Source organism: Gobio gobio, assembly GCF_949357685.1.
Source record: "Gobio gobio genome assembly, chromosome: 3".
NCBI lineage: Eukaryota > Metazoa > Chordata > Actinopteri > Cypriniformes > Gobionidae > Gobio > Gobio gobio.
The window spans coordinates 5,593,059-5,618,058 of NC_137099.1; the positions used below are offsets into that span (position 1 = coordinate 5,593,059).

A 25,000-nucleotide genomic window follows, 5' to 3' on the forward strand; every position below is an offset into this window, starting at 1 on the left:
TTATATTATATTATATTATATTATATTAATTATATTATATTATATTATATTATATTAATTATATTATATTAATAATTAATTATAATATTATATTCCTGTTTTTATTTAATGTATATTATTTCAGCTTAATTTATATTAGAGCTAAATAAAATATTATAGCACGTTTATTATATTATATTCATTATCTTATGTTATGTTAATTATATTATATTTATTATATTATGTTAATTATATTATATTTGTTATATTATATCATATTATCCTGATATTTTGGTTATCTTATGTATATCATTTAAGCTTAATTTATATTATAGCTTAAGAAAATAACATGTTTATATTATTATTATTTAGTTTTTATATAAAGTGTAAAGAGTTAAACTTTGACAATTTTCATCCCGCTGTTATTATTATTTGCTAGAAAAAGTCAAAATTGGTCATCCGTGAAAACTATAGATTATACCTCCTCATTTTTGTTGCCCACTAGTGATGGGTCCCGCTTTTATGAAATTATTTGGCCCGCCCCAGCCCGCACCCGCGACCATTAAATAGACATACATGGCTTTGTAATGTAAATGAATACACACATACATACAGTTATTGTGATACGTTCATCACAAAAAAAGTGTACCGTACTTTGTCTACTCTTTAAACAGCATTATGGTAAAAATGTAACATTATGACAAAATATTACCTTCCGTTTGGCCTAAAACACTGCTTTTTTCCATCGCTGGATCCTTCACTGCAAACTGAAAGTAACTCACTCTCGCTAAGCGTTTACTCTGTGAATTCTTGCACCGGGGAACAATACAAGTCCACACCATTATGACTAAAATGTTTGCTAAGAAGTATTTCCTACTAAAGCAAGGAGGTGTTAGACTCTGGTGGGTGTGGCCTTGGACGGCAACAGGCCCAGTGCATTATGGGTGTTGAAGTTTTCCAACCTATTTGGCAAAAGGGAAGACAAAAGCCTGTGTTTTCTCTAGTTAGGTAGATTAATCACGATTAATTGCATCTAACATAAAAGTTCGTAAATGTATAATATATATGTGTGTGTGTGTGTATATGAATACATACATGAACCCACACACACACACACACATCTGAAGTGTCTCAGCTGAAGGAAATAATGCATTATTTATTGGCTTTAATATATCGACCAAATATTCTTATCGGGCTGATAACGATAACATTCAAAATTAACATATATCAGCCGATATAGTGGCCGATATATTGTGCATTCCTAATATATATAATATTTACAAACTTTTATGTTATATGCGATTAATCGTGATTAATCGATTTGACAGCACTAAATATAACATAATTAAAAAAAATAATAATGATAATTTCCTTCTGACACACACAAATATTTCAATAGTTATTTTAAGTAAAATATTGACAAGGCAAGTACAGAAATATGGAGTATGGTCCGACTGGACCAGCAGAAAATATCCTTATAGTTGAGCCGTGAGTCCTGTTGTGAATAATGATTGTGTTGTGGTTCAGTAAATGTGTTTGGCAGCCGCACAATAACAGATGGACATACTGAGAGACAAACGCTGCCAAACTCAATTACAGCGTCTCTTTATAGTTCACGGCTGCACTTAGCGTCATGAGAAGATGCTATTAAAGCATGACTGAAGTGAGGCTAACCTTCAAACACCAGCACTTCCCTCATCTGTTTCATGGAAATACCAGAGAATATGGATTTAAAAAGTTACACTGAATTAAAAATGTATGCTCTTACCTAAAACACCTTGTTACCTTGCTAACGTCAAACTATGTAATTGTTGCATGCATTAAATCGGCTGTAATTCAGTCAATACGTGTCTGTCACTGCACTGAAACCTTCACATTGATTTCCTGTCCGTCATTCTGATTCCGTCTCTTTGATAATGAGGTCTAATGATGTCCTTCTCTCTGCCGACAGGTATCTTTTCGCCTTGCAGATCAAGCTTGACCTGGCATGTGGACGTTTGACCTGTAATGAAAGCAGCGCCGCCCTGCTGGTGGCTCATATAGTGCAGTGTAAGACACACCAGACCTTTTGCCAGCACTAGGGGTGTAAATATTCACTCTGACAAAGATTTAATTTTATCCATGATACTTTACGAAATACAATGTATGGTTTAATTTGTGCATTTGCCTCTAAAGTATATTAGAAAGTGAGATTTAGTCGATAGTTAACTAAAAGTAGGTCAATAATTGTATTTTGAATAAACGCATAATACATTGCATGCTATTACAGTAATTATATTGCAGTAATAAGTGTTTTATTGTTTGGTCGATATGGTCATCTTGCACTCATTGGATTCAGTTTGATGATTTTGGCACAGTCCATACAGTCAAACGCAATCAAACACACACACACACACACACACGTCTGCTCCAGGGAGATGAAAATAGGTCAAGAATTGTGTTTAGGACAATAGATGCATTGAACACAATACGTCGGGTGTTATTAACACAAAGCAGTGTGTGTTTTAGTTCATTAATCTTGCCGTAGACTTTGCGTTGTTAAGCTAATGCTCCGGCAGAATTCCTGATGGTTTATTTCAATGATGGCGCTGTCATCGGGGGGACGGATCAGATTATTCTCTGTGTTGTCGCTCATGCAAAACCATGTTCAGATCATGTCAAACATGCTTTGCTTCCACATCACATAATCACAGACTGGTTAGTTGCTATGGAAACCACTGTTGAGCATAAATAAGGACTAGAATAGCATCATAATCAAGAGACTGACCAGTGGTACAAAAAAAAGTCTAAACCAATTAATAAAACAACATAAATAAACGTAAAGCTCATATAATAGCAGTGAATCTATTGAAATTAAATTTTAAAATAATTTAATATATTAAAATAATTCATTTTAAAATGATCTTTTATTTTAAATTAACCTTTTTTTCCTTTTTGTAACCGTATTAAAACAATTTGTTACATATAGACTGGCATTAACATTGTGTATATGTACAGTATATGTGCCTGTATGCATACACACATACATACGTACGAACATACATGTACACGTACATGCGTTCAGACATACATACACGCATACACATACATACATACATGCATACATACACGCATACATACATGCATACATACATACATGCATACACACATACACGCATACACATACATACATACATACACGCATACATGCATACATACATACACGCATACATACATACATACACGCATACATACATACATACACGCATACATGCATACACACATACACGCATACATGCATACATGCATACATACATACACGCATACATACATACATACACGCATACATGCATACACACATACACGCATACGTACATACATACACGCATACATGCATACACACATAAACGCATACATACATACATACACGCATACATGCATACACACATACACGCATACATACATACATACACACATACACGCATACATGCATACACACATACACGCATACATGCATACACACATACACGCATACATACATACATACACACATACACGCATACATGCATACACACATACACGCATACATACATACATACATGCATACATGCATACACACATACACGCATACATACATACATACACACATACACGCATACATGCATACACACATACACGCATACATACATACATACACGCATACATGCATACACACATACACGCATACATACATACATACACACATACACGCATACATGCATACACACATACACGCATACATACATACATACACGCATACATGCATACACACATACACGCATACGTACATACATACACGCATACATGCATACACACATACACGCATTCGTACATACATGCATACACACATATATGCATACACACTAACACGCATACACGCATGCAAACATGCAAACCTGTTTCTATGGTTACGTCCGTCCTTCGGATGAGACGTTAAACCGAGGTCCTGACTCTCTGTGGTCATTAAAAATCCCAGGATGTCCTTCGATAAAGAGTAGGGGTGTAACCCCGGCATCCTGGCCAAATTTGCCCATTGGCCCCTGTCCATCATGGCCTCCTAATCATTCCCATATACAGATTGGCTTCATCACTCTGTCTCCTCTCCACCAATCAGCTGGTGTGTGATGGGCGTTCTGGCGCAATATGGCTGCCGTCGCATCATCCAGGTGGTGCTGCACATTGGTGGTGGTTGAGGAGATTCCCCCTTCTATATGTAAAGCCCTTTGAGTGCCTAGAAAAAGCGCTATATATAAATGTAACAAATTATTATTATTATTAATTATTATTAATTATTATTATTATTAATTATTATAATTATAATTATTATTATACATACATGCATACATACATACACATACATACACACATACATACATACATACATACATACATACACATACATACATACACACACAAATACACACATACATACATGCATACATACATACATGCATAAATACACGCATACACACATACATACACATACATATATGCATACATACATACACACATACATACATGCATACATACATACACACATTCACACATACACACATACACGCATACACACATACATACACATACATATATGCATACATACATACACACATACACGCATACACACATGCATGCATACATACACACATTCACAAATACATACATACATACATACATACATGCATACACACATACATACACGCTTACATACATGCATACATACATACATGCATAAATACACGCATACACACATACATACACATACATATATGCATACATACACACACACATACATACACGCATACATACATACACACATTCACACATACACGCATACATACATGCATACATACACGCATACACACATACATGCATACATACACACATGCACCTGTATGTATATATGTATCTATATATGTGTCATATATAAAAAAGGTGCATATAAAATGTGTCTCTGTTTCTATGGTTACAGCTGAGATTGGAGACTTTGACGAGGTTCAATGTAAACAACATCTACTCAACAACAAGTACATTCCAGAGCAGGACACATTGATGGACAAGATCATTGAATACCATCGGAAACACGTGTGAGTGTGAATTCATGACTCACAGTGATGTCAAACCAGTCATTTGGTTTAAAGCATGCTTGGGTTTTAATGCAATACGGTCCATCTGAAAGCAAAGTTAACATCAGCATTAAATGAGCAGTGAGTTTATCGGCACTTATGAAGGAGTTTCTTATGAAGGAGCAAAATTCCCTCTATTTAGTTCTTTGCTGATTAAACAGACTGTTCAGGGAGTTGGTAATTGTGTACAATTTGTTGATCGCTTTGACATTTAAAGTTCAAACCACTTTAATTTAGGAGGTGCGGTATACTGTCAGATATTTATCACTGAGCAGGTTTTAATTATAAATGTTCTGTTCCTTGAAATCATGCACAGAATGTTGAGGTCGTACTCAAGCTTATTTATCTATCAAACAAACTTGTAGAGATTCTTCTCACAAACATATGTTTTGGTTGTCTGGCTATCACCAGACCAAGCGCAATTTAAGATTGAACATTAGTCTGGGGAGTCTGCTCTGTATTTTCTACTGCACAAGAGTTGTGATCAACGGGCATAGTTCAAATGACTCTGTACACGATTGGATAGTCCTTCAACCAATCAGACCACAAGAGGCATGATCAACGGGCATAGTTCAAATGACTCTGTACACGATTGGATAGTCCTTCAACCAATCAGACCACAAGAGGCATGATCAACAGGCATAGTTCAAATGACTGTACGCGATTGGATAGTCCTTCAACCAATCAGACCACAAGAGGCGTGATCAACGAGCATAGTTCAAATGACTGTACGCTATTGGATAGTCCTTGAACCTATCAGATTACAAGAGGCGTGATCAACGGGCATAGTTCAAATGACTCTGTACACGATTGGATAGTCCTTCAACCAATCAGACTACAAGAGGCGTGATCAACGGGCATAGTTCAAATGACTCTGTACACGATTGGATAGTCCTTCAACCAATCAGATTACAAGAGGCGTGATCAACGGGCATAGTTTAAATGACTCTGTACATGATTGGATAGTCCTTCAACCAATCAGACTACAAGAGGCGTGATCAACGGGCATCGATCCACCGCTTCTCTATCCGTCATCGTGTTAAACCCTCCAATAGAGCCTCAGGTGGATAAGTCAGTCTGTGATTGGTCCCCGCGAAATTTGTGACAGAAGCAGGATAAATTAATGTACAGGTTTCCAGCCTGAGCTGCAGGGCCAAATCAAATCTCCGGCAGATCAGGCTGGGTTTACCCAGTCTAATGTTTTAGCTTAATTTTGTACAATTTAACTTTTCCACAGCGGCCAAACACCAGCTGAATCGGATTACCAGCTTTTGGAGATTGCACGAAGACTTGAGATGTACGGAGTGCGTCTTCATCCGGCGAAGGATCGAGAGGGTACGAAGCTCAGCCTCGCCGTGGCTCATTCCGGTGTGCTGGTTTTTCAAGTAAGTTTTCAGAGTTTTCTCTAAATAAAGAAGCATACTTTTTAAAGTTTCACCCATTGTAGCAATAGGAGCCGAGTGATGAGGTTTATCCCGGAGCAAAGACACTAACTCATTTCTGCTTTTATTGAAGTTTTCTTGTCTTAAATTCTCCCTGAATGCACTTTTATGTCTTTTTATATGATTCTAAAGGCACACACCAAAATAAATGCTTTCAACTGGTCTAAAGTGCGCAAGCTGAGCTTCAAGAGGAAGCGTTTTCTCATAAAACTACGACCTGACTTAAATGTAAGTGCTCTCTCATCATTTTTCCGTTGGATTAATTTATTTTATAGCAATATCCTGGAATCACATATAACTTTTGGTACTTGCATAAATCATTTTCTGTCCGTTTGCCCTCTAATTTAGGTGTTTCAAATAAGACACAATGTTCTGTCTCTGTTCTCTATAGCAGAGCAACTGTCAGGATACTCTGGAGTTCATGATGGGAAGCAGGGATTGCTGCAAGGTGTTCTGGAAGATTTGTGTGGAGTACCATGCCTTTTTCCGCCTGTTCGAAGAACCCAAGCCCAAGCCCAAACCGGTTTTGTTCACCAGGGGTTCCTCCTTCCGGTTCAGGTAAGAAATTGTGCAGTTCAGAACATCTTCAAAAATTAACTTTACCGTTAAGGTACATTTCAGAGATTACCTCTGTAACTACATGAATATATTCTGCATGTATTTGCTAAATAATCAGAGTGCAAGAAGGTCTCGGTTCTTGCCATATGGTTCATGTTTTGGCATGCATGTTTTCTGCTTCTTTCTTTCTTTTGTTGTTGAACCTGTCTGTCATCTGTCATCAGTGGCCGTACACAAAGGCAGGTGATTGATTATGTGAAGGACTCCGAATTCAAAAAGGTTCCATTTGAAAGGTGAGATTTCTCTGTTGACCTTTTGTCTAAATGTCACTACCTTTCTGCTGCATTTCATTTCCCTCCAAAACAGTCAACACACCAAATGAGAAAGGCGGAGCATGCGTGCAGTTATCTATTTCCCAAGAACCTTTATTGAAATAAACCAAATTATGCATTCATAAACACCACGCCTCATTTACACGGCACACTTTTTTCAAGAGGATTTATCCATATTCCATTCAAGCCACATAAATATGTCTCCATTTAGCATTTTCACCAGGTGGACTATCAGACAGGCTAAAAGGTTTTTTTTTTTTTTTTTAATGCCAGAGACTTGGGGCTTCTTTTGACTAGTAACCATTAAGCCACCAAGAAGGACCTAGCAAAAAGCATCTAGCAATGCTCTAGTAACCACCTACACATGCCCTAAAGATCTCCCAAAGCATCCTAGAAACCACCTGGGAACCCACTTAGCAATGCCTTAGCAACTACCCACATCACCCTAACATCATGCATGCTTCCCTCGGGTCCTTCGGTCACCCGAAATTAATTTGTAATTTTTTTAATAAAAATCAAGAGTTCATCAAAGTTTTGTCTCATTTGAACTTGGAACACACACACACACACACACACACACACACACACACACACACACACACACACACACACACACACACACACACACACACACACACACACACACACACACACACACACACACACACACACACACACACACATACAGTTTATGTGGTTGAAATGAAAAACAAATCTTTCCCTCACTGGTCATTTTGACCCGATTAGGAATGAATGGAATGTGAGGATTTAATTTTATTTGCCAAAAAAATATAAAAAAATCTGGCACAATCCAGAATGAACACACACACAAATGAAGGCATGAGACTCTAGAACATGCTGAGTACTGATGAAAACAATCTGAATGAAACTTACTTTAGGACCCAGCGGAACAGCTCATGGTCTCCATATAGAGCTATAAGGGCGTCTAGTGACTAGAATCATGAAATATCATGTTATATTTATTAATAAAAAAAAAAAAAGAAGTCGACAGAGTCACCCATTGTGAGATATTTTGAACTGAATTTACAGGGTTATGCATGAAATGGTGCTTTTTTTAATTTAAGTTGAAAGAATGCGCTTAAATTATTATTCATTTATTATTTATTGATAAAACCTAGTCATTTAAAGGTAAATCAAATGAAAAATAACAAAAAATTGCATTAAAAAAGAAAAAAATATTATCAAAATGAAATTAAATAAGCTTTCCGAACCCCCCAAAAAAATCTTATTTTAGAGCTTCGGGTCATTTTGACCCGCGAGGGAAGGATTTGTTACAAAGGATAGATGTAAAAATCTAGTTGTTGTTTAGCAGTATCATTGTAATCCCTGCTCAGTAGTCAAGGCCTTTACATTATCATACAGTAATCCATTCAGCCAAAATCCACATGCTGAGTGGAAATAGGGGCCCATTTTGAACCTAGTGAGGAGATCCCCTTGGAAAAACTCCTTGCTAATTGTTTCCAATCTTCCATCATCAGGAAACGCAGTAAAATTCAGTCCAACAGTGATCTTTCTGCATTCCCAGCCAGGATGAGTACTGAGGGTCAAGGAGAGGTGAGTGTAATCTAACTTTAAAACTTTACATGCATTCAAATAACCCATATTATGCAAGCTTAAAGTCAGCATCAGAATTGACCCCCGATCACTTTCTTAATACACATTACTGGTCTTGTCTTGAACGTTTCATCTTTGCAAGTTTTTTCAAAGTACATTTTCCACCAAATTGTAATGACTTGCTCTGCCTCTGGTAACTTTAATCCTGGTATTTTAAATGGCTTGCATTTTCTTGTTGAAATGTACATTTATGCCTCTCATCCTCTTCATTCTCACATCTTTGCATTGTCCATGTTGCAGAGCAATGCCAGTGCTTCAGGACAGCAGGCGGACTCGCCTCTTGGGCGCACCCAAGTGACTGTTGAAAACCCGTCTCTCCAGCGTTACACTGGGAGCCTAACCTCACAGACCAACGGATGCCGAAACGGGACCCATGATGAGGCAGATGCTCGATTAAAGCCGTCCCCATCCAAGCAGCAGGCCGAGCATCTGAGCACAGGTCTAGCATCGCATGCTGCCAAGGGTAGCAACTCCTCGATACCTTACATCGACTGCAGTGACATAGATAGCGAATATGATGTGGTCAAAGGCCGCGTCACCAGGTCTCACTCCCACACACATGACAATGATGAGGTTGAGCCAACCGGCCGTAGAACGACCAAGAGTAATGGTTATGGAAACGGTCAGCACAATGGACAAGGGGCAAGCAAGTCTAGATTTAGGGAGTCTCCTTTGATCACCCATCGGTTGGTGCAGAGTTCAGACACCTTCAGTGGTAGTCAATTGTCTAATGGGTCGTTTTGTGGTAACGGATCACCACGCGCTCTACCCCTGAGCAGTACTTTGGTGGATGAATTGTTTCAAGGTATGGATAGACGTGGTCTGGTGTCACCTTCCGGTCGCATAGTTGGTTCCCGGAGTGCAAACTGTAGTCCGGTGATGAGCAGTTTCCAGAAAACCAACTCCGTGAACCCTTCAGAGCAGATCGGCTATAGTGGCCGTCGCCGCTGGGATGACGGCAGCCATTACCTTACCAATGGCCGATCCGGCAGCGAGGCTCAACATTATGGGAGCTACTCCCCAATTGTCAGTCGATCCCCACACTTGCAGAAACTCCAAAACGGCATGCGCAACCGTTCCGACACTGACCCCATGATTCTGAGCCAGTTGAGTTCAACCCCCGCCAATGAGCCGCGATCGGTGGTCTCAAGGGCTGAACGCATGGCCGCCCTAGAGCGGCGTGTTGCTGCTAACGGGTTTGGAGCACCTAGCCAAGCTCGGTCCACCAATGTCCAGCGACTCTATGGAAGCCGACTGAGTGCTAACGACCACAGTAGCCCAGTTCATATGATCGATGGTTCCACTAGTAGTGGGACGGAGTCTAGTGATACAGAGTCAGATGCTGGCAGCAACTCTTTCAGTCAGCCCCTAGTCTACGGAAACCCTGGGGCAGCCAATTCCTCCCCTATGCCCCGAAACAAGTTCTCCTTTGGCAGTCTCCAATTAGAGGACGAGGGCCAAGGTGGAGAAGATGGCTACAGTTATCCCATCAATGATGAGGACGGGGAGCAGTGCTTTAACTGCTAGAGAAGATGAAGTGTGCCTGGTTGTTGGTTGACTATACACCCATTTTGCTACTTGGAGGCCCAGTCAAGATACCTAAAGGTGCGTTGTGTAGTTCCTGTGCCGCTAGTATGGCCTGAAATAGCATTAACCAATTGGGGCACTGCTATGTGTTTGGCTGATACGGGCAGTGTTTGGTAATTGTATGTAGTGGCACTAATTGACATTTCAAGATGAACAAGAGGAAGTTATGATGGCAATATTTGGATTGTTTAGGAAGAAGACCGTGTTCTGCCTAAAGGAAATACTTTAATATTTCAAATATGTTAATATTCATAACTATTACTCTTTGAAGATTAACTTCAGATTGATTGCAAAGTGCCATGTCTGTTGTAGAGAATGAAAGCTGATTTGAATTAGGGTTGCAAAGTTTCCAGAAACGTTTGGAATTTTTGGAAACTTTCCAAAATCTGGGGGGAAAGTTTCTGGAAATTTACTGGAAATTTTGTAGCCCCTCTGCAACCGTAATTAGACAGCTAAAAAAGTTACCCATATTACTGCTAACCGGTTGATTAGTCATGAGTATTGCCAAACGTTTAACATTGTGACATATTTCTTCTTTATCAGTCTTGTAGAATGAAAGAATTACAAAAATACTGAAAGATGCCATACCTTTACTTAATCTGTAAATACTTCTCTGTTAGCCATAGCTTTCAGAGACTTATGTCAGCTAATGTTGTTATGCGATAGCAATATATAAAATCACTATTGTGTGGCTTTGACTGTCACAGCTAGGCTAGCTGGTTTACAGTTGCATCTTTTAATTTTCCAATGGATAACTTGTGAATAAACTTGAACTAAGCTTGTATTGTCATATAAATAGATAATACTGCTTTGGTGGTGTGTGGTATATTAGATAAATTAAGAGATTTTGTAGATGAAACATGAGATAAGCAAGCTTTGTTATTGTCTCCTTGTGTTTTTTGGGAACTGGTAGAAGTTTCCTGTGTCTTTGGTGTTTGTACTTGGGGTGCCGATCTGGTGGCATTGTCATGTTTGCTTGCCCATTTCCCAGCATGCATCACTCCTTAAAAAAAATACGGCATTGCAAAGATCTCATATTATTTTGTTTTGCTTCGCTGCTTTATTTCTTTTTTCCTAAGCAAATTGCTGAATCTCTGGCACGCCTCATCAATGTCATCTGTCTGCGGTGCGTTTGCAATGCTTGATGTTCACTCGATTTCTGAGTATATTAACCTGTGCTCAGGTTGCATTGCTCTTAAGACGTCTCCTGCCCAATGTCAGCACTGTTCTTGCAGCATGAATCTCTGGAATGCCTCACCTTGTCTTTTTTCCCTCTCCTCTGGAAGCATGTCAACCTCTCCTTGTCTCCAGCATTTTGCTGCCCTGTCCTGTTGTGAAAGACTTTGACATTGACATGGGCCCATTAAAATGCAGTGGTCTTTTGAAGTGGAGATGGATGTAGGTGAGATTTGGACAGACTCGGAGTAAGAAACTTGTTTTGAGGCTCAGCATGTGAAGTCTGAAAAGATTAGGAAGGTTTCCAAGAGCTGTTCAAAATGTCCTTCAACTTATGTTCTATTGGACCTTTTATCCAGACGCTTTTGCACTTTCGCTCTTTGCTCATAGGCTGGTTCTACCAGACTAAATCATTTGTACAGAGAGTCTGGCCACTCTCCATTGACAAGAGTTAACTTCCTTGAAGGCGGGAACTCTGTTGAAGTTTAAAACTATTGGATCTTCCCAGAGCCACTCTGTATCTGCCATAACCAATCGCTAACGCTTGGTCGTGACGCATGTCATCTCAAACCGCTGAATCCGAAATCGCCCCCTAAACCCTTAAATAGGGCATTATTTGAAGGGACAGCCATTTGTAGTTGTGTCCGAAACTATAGTGGACGTTATTGAGTGCACTCATTCAATCCCACATTGCACCGCAATAACGAGTGTACAGCCGATGTACACACAGTGGCTGTCCGACTTCACACACTCGTTTTCATTCACTCCTACATTAGTGGATAACATAGGGTATAGTGATTGAGGGTTTAGGGGGCGATTTCGGATTCACTCCCTCTGTTCGCTGATTGGACCGGGTAAAAATTTGAGCGGAGAAAACCAGAGAATATACCGCAATCCCAGACGGAGAACTGAAGGAAAATGAAAATTGAGCGGAAGTACGTAGGAGGGCAGAGCCAGGCTACTTTGCTTATTGTGTTCTGATGAATTAGGGAAAGCATTTGCACTCACATACTTGCATAGTATAAGTTTCACAATATAATATTTTCTTTTTTTCCAAATGCCAACATTTCCGGTTCTTTTGAGAAGTATTCTTTACTTTTGCATGTCAGTGAAACGTTTTCGGAAGTGTTTGTGAAGCCATTTGCAGGACCACTGCATTTTTTGGGCCCGTTACATGAAAAGAAAGCATTGACGATATTTATTGGAAAGCGTTAGTTTACGCCACTGTTGAATGTATATAATCTTCACTCTCCCAGCGTTCCCAATGATCTGTAATTTATCATTGTCAGCGACCAAAGTAGCATTCCTAGCTTTTTGTAAGTTACACTAAAATGTGATTTAACTTTCTTTTAGGTTTTACCAGAGTATCCTAGCAGTATTGAATGATTCACTCTTTTTCAACCTGTGATTCCTCCTGATTTTTGTACGTTGCTGAGGTACACGAAAAGATATGTTTGTGTGATATATTGTCACTGTACTTACAATACTTACTCATAATTAACAGTGCTATCACTGTGGCGCATATGCAAAACAATTAACCATAAGTGTATGTGTTTACAAAACATCTAGACTGTATCGAATAACCAGGTAAGCAATGGAAAGATCACACCTGTTAGCCTTTTTAACTATTCCTCCCTGTTGGAAATCCTTTCTAAAATTCTAAAGTTGCAAGATTTTCTCTGGTTCTGTATGATTGATGTCTGTTGGTTTTTTTACTACTCCAAACCCTTTTGAGTACTCTTCCCTTGTCTCATTCATTTCTGGAACACTTTAACATTGTAAATGAATGTGTATTAGTAGCAATAAAACTTGGTACTTGTGAAGCGGGACTCCAGATGTTTACTCCGATGCCTGACGGTCACCCTTAGATGTTAGCGCCCCCCTCGTGTGTCTTGTCTTGTGGTAGAGTAGCCGTAGTCGTTCTAGTTGTTTGTTTTGCATGTGTGCGTGCCACCACGAGGCCTTTGTCACCAGATTTGCGGCTCTTCCATCTTCCTCAATAATGGCTGCGCTGTGGACACTCGGTGCATTTGAAATGTCCCGGTTCGCATGTCGCATCCCATTCGTGCCAAGGCATGGGGACACGAAACGTTGTTGGGCAAGTATTTGAATGTACTTGTGTAGTGAATGTAGTGGTCTGAAGATGAAACATGTTCCCCTCCCCATCACCCAGGGAGTGTGTTATGTATCTCGGCAGTGTCCTCAGGCGGAAATCCCAGACTGGGATGGTGTGACTAACTCATGTCTGGATCCCGATGTGGCGCTGTCAGCCGTAGTCCATTTCTAAACACAATGTGCTGTGCAGCTTCACCACTTGGCAGTGATCTTGATAAATCCAGAATCTTAACTAGTAGTGTTACGGATACAAATGCCAAAACTACCCTGCAGAAAAGACCAGCTTAAACTGGCATGAATTGGTTGGACCATCATATCCATGCAGTTTTTGGTAAAACTGTTGGTCTAAATGCTTGCTTGGCTGCTTTTTCAGCAGGGTAGTTTTACTGCATGTTATTATACCTTTGTATTCGATTGCATTTACTAAGTGCAGTAAGTCCAACTAATCCATTGCTATTTGATAACCAAGTCTGCATTACTTCAAGGCTCTGGCATGACCTGCCTGTTCTCCTGTAGGTCCAGTTTCCAGGAGCCCTCAGCACAGCGAGTCACCGTCTGCAGGCAGGGTGATGGTAAATGGCCAGAAACAGAGTCTCAGCCTCGGCCAGAGTCCAGATGGACGGCAGCCGTCTCCTCTCACCACCCCTTTACTGACCGAGGCCGGCTTCGTCCGCACAGACGACGAGGACGAGGTTCGGAGGAAGGTTTGTCTTTTGGGGCGGGAGGAAGGAAGGGAGGGAGGGAATAGTGTTGATATAGAGATGATAAGCACCATCCTCGCTAATGATAGTGATTGGTTTTCAGCAATAATGTTATAAACAGGGCTTGACATTTTGCTTACCAGCTACTGTGGCTAGTGGTTTTCCAAAGTTATTAGCCACTAGGGAAGGGTATCGAGAACCGGTTCCATTTTAGAACCGGTTCCAAATTGCCCAGAACTGATGATTCGATAAGAAATGCGCATTTCGATTCCGCTTATCGTTACTGTTTGCGCATTTTATTGTAATATATAATAACGCGAGCAATGTTTTCTCTGCTGTAGACACACACACACATGCACACAGAACGGCTTCTCATAGTGAATGAATAGTGCGTGATAAAGTTCTCTTCCTCGTCTTTTTGCACCGCACGCGAATGGACAAATACACACAAAAATGTCAAAATACTCTCGTAAACACAGTCGGTTATGTCGTTGACGGCAGATTTTCTTGATGCCGTCTCTATGATAACGTTAATCAAACAACAAAAGATGAGAAAATGTACTCGTTGTTCTAGACGGAATAACTTTAAACTATATTTGTAATGTAAAGCCTATATTTTTATCAATAAAGTGCAGTGTTATTTTACATTTGATTACGGTTTCTGTACCGACCTGAAAATGTTTCAATCATATCTTTGTTCAATTGTATTTATTTGTGCAATTGCTCATTTGATTATTTGTTGTTTTTTTAATTACTGAGGGTTGTCTTTCATAATGCTTGAAATTTATATTAGGTTTTTTTTTTTTTTGCTATGGTATTTTTAAACCATAGGGAAAAGTTGCTAGCCTGTTGATTTTTGTTCATGGTATTCAGCTGCAATGAAATACTTTGCAATAATAGCCTAATAATAAATGTGAATGATATCTAAGGTTTTTTGGAATCTAAATTAGGAATCGATAAGAATCAGAATCGGAATCTACTCAGCATTTTCAATGGCTTTCCTTATAAAAAGAAAAGTTTTCACGTTTTCTCAATCAAGTTTTCTTATAGATATTTTTAATATTATCTCATAATTTGTGTGCAGGTATATTAGGCTGCTGTCACTTTAAGACCCATTACGCTGTTACACATGCATTTTCTTTCTCAACTGTTTACTTTCACTTAAAACAGAACTGACTGTGTTTACGTGAATACTCGCCAAGACCGGCATTTTGACATTATTGTGTGTGTTTTTGACTGCGCACAATAAGCGAAAAATAACTCTATTTAGTGCTGAGAGGCGGCTTTATATCCGTGCACTTAGGGTGTGAGAACAAACTCTGTGGGAATGAGTCAAATTATGCACAATATTACCAACAATCCCACGGCGAATTTGCCTGATTGGTGTATATAATATATATATCCACCCGGTTGGCGGGTGTTAAATGTCAAGCCCTGGCGATATACTATAAAACAGGGGTGTCCAGCTCCAACCCCAGTTAAACACACCTGAACCACCTCATCAGATGCGTCTCGAAATCACATATTCTCTTGAGTAAGTACTTATTTTGAACAAGTAATTATTTAAAGAGTTTGTTCACCCAAAGTTGAACATTCTGTCATTTAATTCCTCACCCTCATGTCAAACTTTCGTTCATCTTCAGAACACAAATGATGATATTTCTGATGAAATCCGAGAGCTTTCTGACCCCTCCATATACAGCCATTTAATTGACACTTTCAAGCTCCAGAAATGAAGTAAAGACATCATTAAAATAGTCCATGTGACTCCAGTGGTTCAACCTTAATGTTATGAAGTGACAAAATACTTCTCTTTTGGTGTCACTCTTCTCGTCTCTTCATAGCATTAGGGTTGAACCACTGGAGTCACATGGACTATTTTAATGATGTCTTTACTACCTTTCTGGACCTTGAAAGTGGCCATTGTGTTGCTGTCTATGGAGGGGTCAGAGAGCTCTCGGATTTCATCTGAAATATCTTCATTTGTGTTCTGAAGATGAACGAAGGTCTTACGGGTTTGACATGAGGGTTTGACATAATTTTTGGGTGAACTAACCCTTTAACGACAGCTAAAAAAGTATGTTCTATACAGTATGAGTGTGTGTAGTATGAATGTAATCCGGACGTACTACATTCTCCATGTTGTCTTTATCATGTGACCTACCAGCGTCAGCTGCGTCGCTTCACTGCCATTCACAAATCATCTCTCGTGGCCCGTGGGATAGTAAAATGTCTATCTCACCAGAAGTAGTAGGTCATCTGGGTACTTTTTGCCTTCTATTTTATGAGTACTGTGAATTCAGACACGCTTCTTTTGTCACATACTGTTTTTCACCTACTATGTAGTAAGTAGTTACGGATTTCTTACTGGAAACCTTTCAAGGCAAGTTGGAGCTAAACTCTTCAGGACTGCGTTTGGACACCCCTGCTATATAATATACTATCATTAAAAGTCTACACACCCCTGGTAAAACAGCTGGTTTTTGTGATGTAGACAAATCATGGCAAGAACTTTTGCACGTCTAATAAAAAAATGACAACCTATGCAATGTCTCTGAAGCGAAAGTGGCACATTTCAGAGAAAAAAAGAAAAAAAATGTAATAACTAACTGCATAAGTGTGCACACCCTTTCATAATTGGGTATGTGTTCAGAAAAGAAAGATATTGTTCAATTATTCTATTTAATTGTATTTATTGAAGTTTTATTATGGTTGTTTTAATTTGTACAACTGATGCTGATATGGCATTAAATAAATAAAACGTGCACATGCAAAAAGGATCACTGAAATTAACTGGAGAGCTTTATTTTACTCGGTATTTACTCAAAATGCACTCATAAAAATCAAATATTGGCTGATAAATGTGCCTGACCAATATATTGCCACTAGTTGTCTTGTGTTTTCTTGCGAATATATACTTAAGGCCAGCTAGTTTCTTTTTTCTATGGCAAAAAGATACATTTGGACCCTGTAATTGTTTTTGTCAGCCAATTCAACCTTCAGGTTCATTAACACAACAGTCGATTTCTAGGACCCTCGGCTAATTTCCTCTTAACATTTCACTGTACTTGAATTGAAGGTGCTCTAGACAAATTAAGGTTATCATGAGAAGTGGAAAGGCTGTTTTCTCATCACAAGTGCCACTGCTTTTTCGTCCAGTGTCTCTGTGGATGCCTCAGAATAGGAGACCTAGATAAACGCAGCCTAAATTCCTGTCTATTTAGGGCAGATTATGTAGCGGCAGAGTGAGCGGCTCAGTGAACAGTGAGAGTTTTACTTTTAGACGTCGCTCTGTAAGTGACAGAAATAAGTGAGGATCAAATCTGTGACCCTGGAGCACAACACCAGTCATAAGTCGCACGGGTATATTTGTGGCAATAGCCAACAATACATTGTATGGGTCAAAATTATCCAAAAAAATGTTATGCCAAAAAATCATTAGGATATTAAGTAAAGATCAGGTTCTGCACAGAATGCTGTATTTGAAAGATAAATGGAGGAGATTAGGAGGAGAAACGGTTAGAGATTAAGAGGAAACTGTGACTTTACCGAGCTCAACGGCTGCGATATAAACTAAACGCTATTGGCTGTTTATAAAAAGGGGAGGGGCTGCTTGATATGCCCCGCCCTGTCTTCCTGTTTCAGTGAAAATTAAGGGGTGCGTCTCAATCAGCTTCCTAGTTCAGTAGTCAGGGCACTGATCAGGGAGTCTGCCATTTTAAGGGATGTCTCAATCACACAATCCTTCCAGTGCACTGATACGTTCGCTTTCTAAAGTCCCACAATGCACTGCAAAACCCAGGATTCATCTATATTCAATTTATCGTTTATGAAGTGAGTACTGTGCAGTATTTGCTTATTCATTTTCTGTATATATATACCTGGAAGACTACTGTTTACAAGGTTACATGGGTCAAAAACAACAAAAACATATTTTTTTTGCTGGCAGTTAAACATCTGGACCTGAAAAAACCCTTGTGTTTTCCCTCATATTTTAAAGGCAAAGCTAAATGTTACATTTATTACAACGGGTTTATGTGAGGATTGTTTTAAGTTCACTTAAATTAAAATTGTTATATTTTTTTAAAGCCTATTAAATGTTAAAATTGATAGCTTTCAATTATACTGTAATGTTGAATGGCTGTAATTAATGTCTAAAATTGAGGGTGGGGAAATCCATTTAATAGAGATATTAGTATTGGTGTCAGTGATACTGGCTTTCATTTATAGTGCTTAGTAAAAAGATGCCATTAAAAATATATCGTCTTTGTTATTTACGTTTATTTTGGAGATTCAATGTGAAAGTATTCCAACATAATATTTAAAAAATGTAATGTTAGGTGCGATTAATCATGATTAATTACAGAAAATTGTGCAAATAATTAGTACTATTAACAGCACTAATTTGATTTAATTTAATTGAATTTCTCTTTTTGTCCCTCTGTCCTGCTCACAGAGGTTCCCGACTGATAAAGCGTACTTCATTGCCAAAGAGCTCCTGACCACAGAGAGAACGTACCTGAAGGATCTGGAGGTCATCACTGTGGTAAGACTGTAATACTCGCTCATGTGCTCTGTGTGTTTTCAGGATGTATGTGGTCTTCCTCTGTGTCAACATTAAAGGGTTAGTTCACCCAAAAATGAAAATTCTGTCATTAATTTCTCACCCTCATGTCGTTCGACACCCGTCAGACCTCCGTTCATCTTCAGAACACAAATGAAGATATTTTAGTTGAAATCTGTTATGAATTTAGTTATGAATCAGTGAGTCGATTCAGCAGTTTGGATCGGCAAATTTCAGCAGTTTGGAGGTTTGACACGCGATCCGAATCATCATTCGACTCACTGATTCATAACGCTTCGAAGCTTCATGATGCCGTGTCATCACTATATAAGTCGTTATTTAGGGTTTTTTTGCGCGCAAAAACTATTCTCGTCACTCCATAAAGTTATTGTAGAACCACTGTAGTGAGATGGACTTTGTAACGACGTCTTTAGTACCTTTTAAGGGTCTTGAGAGTGAACCGTGCCATTGTGCCAATGGAGGCCTTTCAGAGCCATCAGATTTCAACTAAAATATCTTCATTTGTGTTCTGAAGATGAACGGAGGTCTGACGGGTGTCGAACAACATGAGGGTAAGAAATTAATGACAGAATTTTTATTGTTTGGTGAACTAACCCTTTAAATCCTCACTCAAACTCTAATGGATTATCTGGGACATTCCTGCTGTGACTTTTGCTGTTATTTACATTTTGCATTATTTTTAAAACTACTTTCTCTTACCCCAGTTTCACGGGCAGACAAAATATTATTACATTGTCTGAAAAAAAGTGAGTATATGCTGCTAACAAGGGTGGAAGACTGTTGCTCTTGCTAGGCAGTTTTTACGGTGTTCTGTTTGCGTGACCCCCCCCCCCCCCCCCCATGTACTAAAGGTTGCAAGGCAGTTGCTAAGGTACTGTGAGTGTTGCTAGGCAGTTGCTACATTTTCTTTGGTTAGTTGGTTGCTAGAGTGTTAATAAGTTGTTGCTAGGGTGTTGCTCGGCATTTCTCATGAGCAAGCAATAGTTTCTAGAGCGCATGCGATAGTCTCTCGTGATCGTACAATAGTCTCTCGTAAGAAACTATTCAAAAAGTTTCTTGTGCACACATGAAAGTCTGTATGTATATATATATATATATATATACATACATACATACATACATACATACATACATACATACATACATACATATATATATATACAGGTGCTGGTCATATAATTAGAATATCATCAAAAAGTTGATTTATTTCACTAATTCCATTAAAAAAGTGAAACTTGTATATTATATTAATTCATTACACACAGACTGATCATTTCAAACGTTTATTTCTTTTCATTTTGATGATTATAACAGACAACTAAGGAAAATCCCAAATTCAGTATCTCAGAAAATTAGAATATTGTGAAAAGGTTCAATATTGAAGACACCTGGTGCCACACTCTTATCAGCTATTTAACTCAAAACACCTGCAAAGGCCTTTAAATGGTCTCTCAGTCTAGTTCTGTAGGCAACACAATCATGGGGAACATTGCTGACTTGACAGTTGTCCAAAAGGCGACAATTGACACTTTGCACAGGGAGGGCAAGACACAAAAGGTCATTGCAAAAGAGGCTGGCTGTTCACAGAGCTCTGTGTCCAAGCACATTAATAGAGAGGCGAAGGGAAGGAAAAGATGTGGTAGAAAAAAGTGTACAAGCAATAGGGATAACCACACCCTGGAGAGGATTGCGAAACAAAACCCATTCAAAAATATGGAGAAGATTCACAAAGAGTGGACTGGAGCTGGAATCAGTGCTTCAAGAACCACTACACACAGACGTATGCAAGACATGGGTTTCAGCTGTCGCATTCCTTGTGTCAAGCCACTCTTGAACAACAGACAGCGTCAGAAGCATCTCGCCTGGGCTAAAGACAAAAAGGAAAAAAAGTGGTCCAAAATTATGTTCTCTGATGAAAGTAAATTTTGCATTTCCTTTGGAAATCCGGATCCCAGAGTCTGGAGGAAGAGAGGAGAGGCACACAATCCACGTTGCTTGAGGTCCAGTGTAAAGTTTCCACAGTCAGTGATGGTTTGGGGTGCCATGTCATCTGCAGGTGTTGGTTCACTGTGTTTTCTGAGGTCCAAGGTCAACGCAGCTGTATACCAGGAAGTTTTAGAGCACTTCATGCTTCCTGCTGCTGACCAACTTTATGGAGATGCAGATTTCATTTTCCAACAGGACTTGCACAGTTTCAAAGCAACCAGTACCTGGTTTAAGGACCATGGTATCCCTGATCTTAATTGGCCGGCAATCTCGCCTGACCTTAACCTTAAGTGAAGAGGAAGATGTGATATGCCAGACCCAACAATGCAGAAGAGCTGAAGGCCACTATCAGAGCAACCTGGGTTCTCATAACACCTGAGCAGTGCCACAGACTGATCTCCTCATGCCGCGGCATTGCTGCAGTAATTCAGGCAAAAGGAGCCCCAATTAAGTATTGAGTGCTGTACATGCTCATACTTTTCAGTTGGCCAAGATTTCTAAAAAACCTTTCTTTCTTATTGGTCTTAAGTAATATTCTAATTTTATGAGATACTGAATTTGGGATTTTCATTAGTTGTCAGTTTTAATCATCAAAATTAAAAGAAATAAACATTTGAAATATATCAGTCTGTGTGTAATGAATTAATATAATATACAAGTTTCACTTTTTGAATGGAATTAGTGAAATAAATCAACTTTTTGATGATATTCTAATTATATGACCAGCACCTGTGTGTGTGTGTATATATATATATATTATTTTTTGACATCCTTTAGGAATGTTAACACGATGTTACACTAAACAAAATAAATAAATTAGGACGTTTGAGAGTACATGTCTTTATTCATTTACAAATGAAAGGTTGACTGGAGAATTGAAGATAAGGAGTAGTCATTGTTCTTTTGCTGTTTGCCTCCTCCTGTCTGTACGTCGGTGGTGTACCGTGTCTCTTTGATGTCTTACAAGGTAGAGGAAAGAAGCAACAGGGCGACACGTTTACACGTCTCATAAATATTTCCTTTTGGCTTTGAGATCTGAGGCTGCTGTTTGAATCCCAGACTTCCACTCCCACCCACCCGTCTGCTCACGTTATTACAGCTGCATCTGTTCAACAGTTTAAACACCTTCTAGATCTCGACACAGCCATCTTTAAAGTGTGTGAAGCCTGTGAAGTGTGCGGCACTACAAAGCTAGGGTGTTCCAGTACACAGAACTTTTTTGGTCCTGGTGTTGAGTAGGGCATTGCTATGCCTTTTTCTGATGGTTGCTAGGGTGATAGGTGGTTGCCTGTTAATCAAAATGGTATAGAATCACAATACATTTTGTGTAAGGTCTGCAGTCCTGATGGACAAGTCTTTCAGGATCCAGAACATGAGAATGAGGAGACAAAGACTCTTTATTCAGGGATTCTTCAGTCATCACGTCAGAGTCTGTTTGAGATAGTCATCACACTGTCTGTGGAAATGCCCACGGCTGCTCATCTGTTCATGTTTGGATCTGTATGAAGTAGTCAAATGGTTTTAGAATGTGTGATTTCATGTTTGATGCGATGACGGTGGAAAATGTCTACAAAGGCTTCAAAGGATTGATGTGCTCCTCCATTAACTGTAAAGGGTCATTTCATGGAAACTTGATTTTGAAAGAGTTTGATGAAGTAGACGTTCCTCCACAGCTCATCCAGAACATTGTGGTTGTGGAAAAAGACAGCACAATGAGCTCATTAACATATGACCACCCACATTTACATATCAACACCTATTTAGTAGCCATTTAGTAGTCATTTTAATGATTAATCAATCTCGATTCAAACACCCATGCAATCTCATTCCTAAATGACAACAATTTGCCTTTGTTTTTTAAACCACACAGTATCATTATTTCTGTTACAAATATTCATATTATCACAGAAGAACTAGGATAAAAGTGTATAGTTCGGATGAAAACACTATGCTAGCAAATCACCTTTTGAAAGTGACTTGACGCTTCAAATAACGATTGTATCAATTAAATCTTTACACCAGTCCAGTAGGTGGAGACAAGTGACTGTTAAAAATGTATTTGTAATTGAATCCTTAATTCAAGAGATTAGTTTAAAAAACACTGATTCAGTCTTTATGAGTTTGTCATTGAATCATTAATTCAAGGGATTTGTTTATAGAAAAGGATTCATCCATTGACAAAACAAGTGAAGTCTTTATGAGTCATTGAATCGTTCATTCAAGAGATTTGTTCAAAAGTGCTGATTCATTCAGTAATGAAGCAAGAGAGGTCTTTGAGTGAGTCATTGAATCATTAGTTCAATAGATTCGTTCAAAAGTGCTGTTTCATTCAGTAATGAAGCAAGTGAAGTCTTAATGAGTGAGTCATTGAATCATTAATTCAATAGATTCGTTCAAAAGTGCTGATTCATTCAGTAAGGAAGCAAGTGAAGTCTTAATGAGTGAGTCATTGAATCATTCATTCAAGAGATTCTTTCAAAAACGCTGATTAATCCAGTCATGAAACAAGTGAAGTCTTTATGAGTGAGTCATTGAATCATTCATTCAAGAGATTCGTTCAAAAGTGCTGATTCATTCAGTAATGAAGCAAGTGAGGTCTTAATGAGTGAGTCATTGAATCATTAATTCAATAGATTCGTTCAAAAGTGCTGATTCATTCAGTAATGAAGCAAGTGAAGTCTTGATGAGTGAGTCATTGAATCATTAATTCAATAGATTCGTTCAAAAGTGCTGATTCATTCAGTAAGGAAGCAAGTGAAGTCTTTATGAGTGAGTCATTGAATCATTCATTCAAGAGATTTGTTCAAAAGTGCTGATTCATTAAGTAATGAAGCAAGTGAAGTCTTTATGAGTGAGTCATTGAATCATTTATTCAAGAGATTTGTTCTAAAGTTCTGATTCATTAAGTAATGAAGCAAGTGAAGTATTTATGAGTGAGTCATTGAATCATTCATTCTAGAGATTTGTTCAAAAATGCTGATTCATCCAGTAATGAAACAAGTGAAGTCTTCACGAGTGAGTCATTGAATCATTCATTCAAGAGATTCTTTCAAAAACGCTGATTAATCCAGTCATGAAACAAGTGAAGTCTTTATGAGTGAGTCATTGAATCATTCATTCAAGAGATTTGTTCAAAAATGCTGATTCATCCAGTAATGAAACAAGTGAAGTCTTAATGTCATTGAATCATTCACAAACATAATTAATTCAGAGTAATTAAATGTTTTAAATAGACTGCAGCAATTAACATTTTGTCAGAGCCTAAATGTAAATGACATGTTATTTTGTTTAGTTTTTTGTTCAGAATTGTACAGGAATCATGATCTCTGTTTGAAACAAACCAAAAATAATCACGCTTCTCAGTTTATCCAAAAAAGTCTTAAAAGGTACTGCAGCAAAAACAAGAGAAAGTGGAAAATGATTTTAATGATTTTATAACTGTTTTTGGTGCATGAAAGCATCGCTGATAATCCCGGTTCTTATGTTTCTCTTCCTTTTCCATGTGATTTCAGTCCTTTCAGAAGTCCATCGGGAAGGATGAGGCCATGGCGGATTCCTTGAGAAATCTCATATTTGCCAATTTCGAACCGGTGTACAAATTCCACGAGACCTTCCTGAAAGACGTGGAGCAGCGACTGGCTCAGTGGTGCGTATTTCAGATAGAGGTGTGTGTGTGTGTGTGTGTGTGTGTGTTGGTGTCAGGAATGTGTACAACCTGTGCCAATCATAACAGACACACTCCTCAATGTGTCACAGTAGTTTA

The 25,000-nt window shown here is 38.7% G+C and overlaps 1 protein-coding gene across 1 annotated transcript in view; it reads left to right on the forward strand.

Annotated features, from left to right (window-relative positions):
- farp1 (FERM, RhoGEF (ARHGEF) and pleckstrin domain protein 1 (chondrocyte-derived)) overlaps positions 1-25,000 on the forward strand; it is a 134,768-nt gene that overhangs the window by 88,847 nt on the left and 20,921 nt on the right. The window contains exons 6-16 of the mRNA XM_079811946.1: positions 1,931-2,028; positions 4,967-5,081; positions 6,358-6,505; positions 6,695-6,790; positions 6,954-7,120; positions 7,345-7,413; positions 8,952-9,027; positions 9,328-9,526; positions 14,482-14,669; positions 19,123-19,212; positions 24,750-24,883. Coding sequence (XP_079668072.1) covers positions 1,931-2,028; positions 4,967-5,081; positions 6,358-6,505; positions 6,695-6,790; positions 6,954-7,120; positions 7,345-7,413; positions 8,952-9,027; positions 9,328-9,526; positions 14,482-14,669; positions 19,123-19,212; positions 24,750-24,883 — 1,380 coding nt within the window. The remainder of the gene's footprint in view (positions 1-1,930; positions 2,029-4,966; positions 5,082-6,357; positions 6,506-6,694; positions 6,791-6,953; positions 7,121-7,344; positions 7,414-8,951; positions 9,028-9,327; positions 9,527-14,481; positions 14,670-19,122; positions 19,213-24,749; positions 24,884-25,000) is intronic.